This window comes from Phaseolus vulgaris, chromosome 1 (assembly GCF_000499845.2).
Source record: "Phaseolus vulgaris cultivar G19833 chromosome 1, P. vulgaris v2.0, whole genome shotgun sequence".
Classification (NCBI taxonomy): Eukaryota; Viridiplantae; Streptophyta; class Magnoliopsida; order Fabales; family Fabaceae; genus Phaseolus; species Phaseolus vulgaris.
The window spans coordinates 32,108,045-32,112,763 of NC_023759.2; the positions used below are offsets into that span (position 1 = coordinate 32,108,045).

Genomic DNA, 4,719 nt, shown 5'->3' on the forward strand with positions numbered 1-4,719 from the left:
TTTAGCATAGTTCTAAGGTAGCTTATATGTTGTAATCCACCCTTTGATTAAATCTAAAGCATAAGCATCTCACTCTTTGTGAAAGTAAAATGTTTTCAAACTAAGTTAAAACTACCGATTGTTTTGTCGAAACAACCGATTGTTTATACTTAGGTGTTTTGAGAAAAAGATTGAAAACTGTTTTTAAAATGGTTGAACTGTTAAGAACCAAAACAACCGATTGATTCGAGGAAACAACCCATTGTTTGTTTTGGGACCATAACAAAAAAACTATTTTATCTTTGACTGAGCTTTAAATGTTTTAACTGCTTACGCTCCAGTCATTAAATGTTTTGACCAATCTTTTAATACAATTTAAGAGTTTGTTAAGATTTGATAACAAACTACATCTTTGAATAAATTCAGAAAAACAGATTTGACAAGTAATCTTTGACAAGTTTTTGCTAAGAGTTTTTGAGTTTTTCAAAGAGCTGAGATTGCTAAGAGTGTGTGATTGATCAAAGTTGTGGAATAGGATTTTGCTTGTATTGATTTCAAATTATCTTCTGTAACAAGTGTAATCCTTGTATTCTCTGTGAAACAAGTTTCGTTTATGTGTTTGCTAAGATTGGTTGTGTGTTCTTGAGGGGATCAAGATCAGCAATCTTGGTGTAGGTGTGTTGACCAAGGAGAGTGTGTTTCTTGAGGTGTTCAAGGTCATTCTCTTGGTTGTTGTGTAAGTGATCAAGGTGTGATTGCTTAGTGGATTTCCTCAGGGTTTCTGAGAAGACTGGATGTAGCTCTGGGTTTGGAGTGAACCAGTATAATCAACTATGTACAATCTCTCTATCTCTGACTCTTTAAATTATGTTTTAATTGTTGTTTGCTGGTATAAACAACCGATTGTTTCTGTGAAACAACCGATTGTTTTTCTGGTTGTGCTGATTTTGTTTGTTGTTTTTGGTAAACTGAATTTCTTATCAATAGTTTCCAGAGATAAATTCATTCTTGTTTTAAAAGTTTACGAAAATTCTCTTTAAACAATTCACCCCCCCTCTAGTTTAAAGTTATCCATTCTAACACTCTATGCACCTTTCTCCCAGTTGTGACAACCGAAATGACCACGGGGTCATTGTCATGGGGGACGACATCACGTAGATCAGCTTTCGTGAACACCAAATATGTCTCCCATGGGCCGTCTGAACCTTCTTCAGCAACTGAATTCACTGTCCTCACATACCTCTTGCGCTGAGAGGTAGTGGGCCCTCCTCCTAAAAAGCCACCAGAGATGGTGTGTACTTCTCCGTGGATTGGCATCTCATGTGCCTGATCTTCCTCTGGCACTGCCAAGGCCGATGCCGTAGCAGACCCGACCAGGTAATCCTTGAGAAAGCCATTCTTCACCAGTTCATCTAACTGATGGCCCAGCGCCAAGCAGTTGTTGATGTGGTGCCCAAATGCCTCGTGGAACTCGCACCACGAGTCTTTGTGAGGTCCCAACACTTTATCTGTCTTCACTGGTGGCCTCAACCTGTCAGCTATAATTGGCACAGCAATAAGATCTTTAAGCTCCACCACGAAATTGCGCCTTATCGGCCTATTCCCTTCCCTTGCCGGTCTGTTTCCCTCTGCTTGACCCCTAGGTTGGGGCCTCCTCGCCTCGTAAGGGCGTCTCCTCTCCTGGTTCTTCCTTCCCATTGCTGTCTCGTTAATCCTGGCAGATTGTGCACACGACGGTGCTCTCGGGCGTGTGGGTGCAACACTTGTGCGCTTCTCGCACACCTCGCCCTCAGTGGCGATGTGTTCCACAGCACGACGCCTTATCTCAGCGAAAGTTCGAGGGCGGTTGCGAATGATCGATTCGCAGAAAGGCCCAGGGCACACCCCCTTTCTGAATGCATAGACAATCATGGGCTCCTTCGTGGTGCCAACCTTCACCACATGAGCGCCAAAGCGATTGATATACTCCTTCAAGGTCTCGCCTTGATACTGCTTCACGTCAAACAAGTCATACGAGACTAGTGGTGGAGCCCTGTTTGCTAGGTACTGCTCCCTGAATAACTGAGAAAGTTGTGCGAAAGATGTGATATGGCCATCTGGAAGGCTGATGAACCAGTCCATGGCCATGCCAGTCAGAGTGCTCATGAAGAGCTTGCACCTCACGGCGTCGGAGCCGCCTACCAGCATCATCTGCGTGTGGAACGCAGTGAGATGTGCCTCGGGATCTTCCATCCCAGTGAAGGTCACCTTAGGACCTACGAACGTGTTAGGAATTACCGCCTCCAGAATCGACTGCGAGAACGGCATAGAGAATTCCCTTGGTGGAGTGAAGCACTCGCTCTCATCTGCCTCGCGTAGCCCTGAGTTGTTGTGCAACCCCCGGCGCAACTCCTCATTCGCACGACAGAGCTCCTCATTTCTCGCCTGAGACGTCGCGAGATCCGCCTGCATGCGTTCTTGTTCAACCTTCGATACCGCCATTGCCTCCTGCAATCCCTGCACCATATCCATGACCTGCTGCATGGTCAGGTCTCCACTCTCAGCGCGCATCGAACTTTGCCTGGTGGTTCTCATTTTCAGTGATTTCTTGAAATTCTTCCAACAGTTACGGAGGTTCTAACAAACTTCTCCGGTGAACCAAACGAGATTGAGAACGAATGGTGAAAACTTGGTGAAACTAAAAGACGAACGGTTGAAACTTCAGGAAGATGAAGAAAACGACGGGAACTCGAACTAGATTAACGAACAACTGGTGAAAACTGATAATCAATCGGAAAACGATCGCTGGAAACCACGAGCAACAGCGTATCTTCAGCAAACTTCGAACAAACACCAACAAACAGTGATTTGAACTAAACTTCACGATGAACTGAGGATCTTGAACGATTCTTGAAACCTGATCTCGAAAACTGCGACTGAAAACCTCTAACACTTGCGGTGGGAGCTGATGTTTTAAATCGAGCCCCACAGTGGGCGCCAAATGTTCCTGCCGGTTGACTGAGAAAGTCTTCGCGCGTGGCTCTGACTTGCACTCGAGGACTCCTTCGTCTTCAACTCAGATCTCTGCCTTGCGCCGTCGTGAGAACCTGAAATGAAACAAGCAAAGGGCGCCCTCGCGGCCGTTTGCACTCCGACGATCAAGTCAGCGAAGCAAGAAACATCAAAACCTCTGTATCGGAGATCGTAACTGAATCGTAACTAACTCTGAATTCTCTCTCTCTCTGAGTGAGTGTGTAACTGGTAAAAATGTGCAACTGATCGAACGTACCTTAGTAAATTTTTCAGAGAAGCTTATATACCTTGATGTTTCAGTGCTTACTGCCACATGTCCTTCTGACTTGACCGCCATTCCACGTGGAAAGCCTTACCACGCTGAACCCAACTTAGGGAAACTCCAACGTGTAAGTCTTCCTTCTCTGGACTGCATCTGGCGCGAGGGGTGACTACCTGGGTGCCAACTCATGCGCCCCAACTTCTAGTCACTCGCCCTGGGAGTGTATCTGCCTTCCTCTCATACCATGCACATGGTTTGCCCCTGGGCGTGGCCCTCTCCTGGGTCGCATCTGTCCCAGGGATTCTCCGGAGGTGGCGTGGGTACTTCACGAAGCAGGCTACCCCCCTGTTGATACTGGGACTATGGCCTTGAGGCCACCTTTCTCTTCTCTTCATTACTGTTCTGAGGTACCGAGGCCCGAGGCCTCCTCGCCCGTATCGTTGCCTTTTAGCGTGTCATCCCCTCCACGGTCTTTCCTACCCGTGGGTATCGGGGGATGACAGTATTGACACATGAGTTTGCCAACGCCTATCATGGCGATGCCTCTTCCAAGCGATGTCTGCATCTGGCGACGCCCAAACTGGTCAACCTGTTGACTTTCTCCCCTGGGCCCCTGGCGGGTCCCACCACACGTTTGACGTTGACCTTGAATTTGACTTTGGTCAACGCTCGGGGACAGGACGGTACATTTTCTATATTTAAATTTGAAAGTATCATAATTTTCTAATTTAATTGATTGTTTAGTAAATTAAGTTATTTTGACATTTAAATTCGAAATATATACATTTACTTTATTAACTTATGTATTTTATAGATATTTTACAAACTACGAGTCAACAACACTGTATAAACTTTCCTCTTCTCTTATTTTATAAAGACAGCAACCAAAAGATAATAACTTTTCATAAAATTGACAAATTTTTTTACCTCAAGTTGTGACTCCAGGGCACAACAAAAGCTTCCTCAAACACCCAAATGAGAAATACCTCCTTGAATACCCGTTTGAGTGGACCTTCAAAATCCAAATATTATAGTGAAAACATGAACAAGAGAAAACAGAAAGAAAGAAATAGAGATGCAATGCCGGAAGGGAGATTCAACCACGAAAGTTTTAGTTGGAACGGAACACGGAACTTTCCAGGATTCAATGTTGGGCCTCCTACAAATTGGAAAAAGAGGGTTTGGGATTGAGAAATTGAAAAGGATGGGGAGAGTGTTTTTGGAGGCTTCCAAAAAATTAGGAAATATAGAAACTGACAGTGCTTTGTGCTTTCGCAATCGTTTTGGGGCACTACCAATTTTTGGCTCATTCACCACAATCCAAAATTCACTTTACAATTCTTGTTATTTAAATTATATATTTTTAAAATACATGTAAATTAAATTACTAATTTTAAAATATTTAAAATTTGATTAATCTAATTATATAATAAGATGGTTAATTATATTTTTTTTAAATATCAAGT

At 43.9% G+C, this 4,719-nt stretch overlaps 1 protein-coding gene across 1 annotated transcript; it reads right to left on the reverse strand.

Moving 5' to 3' along the window:
* Window positions 1-1,035: 1,035 nt before the first annotated feature.
* On the reverse strand, window positions 1,036-2,553 carry LOC137815879 (uncharacterized). The gene has a single exon (XM_068618988.1). The coding sequence runs from the start codon at window positions 2,551-2,553 to the stop codon at window positions 1,036-1,038; it is 1,518 nt and encodes a 505-aa protein (XP_068475089.1).
* Between the last annotated feature and the right edge of the window lie 2,166 nt (window positions 2,554-4,719).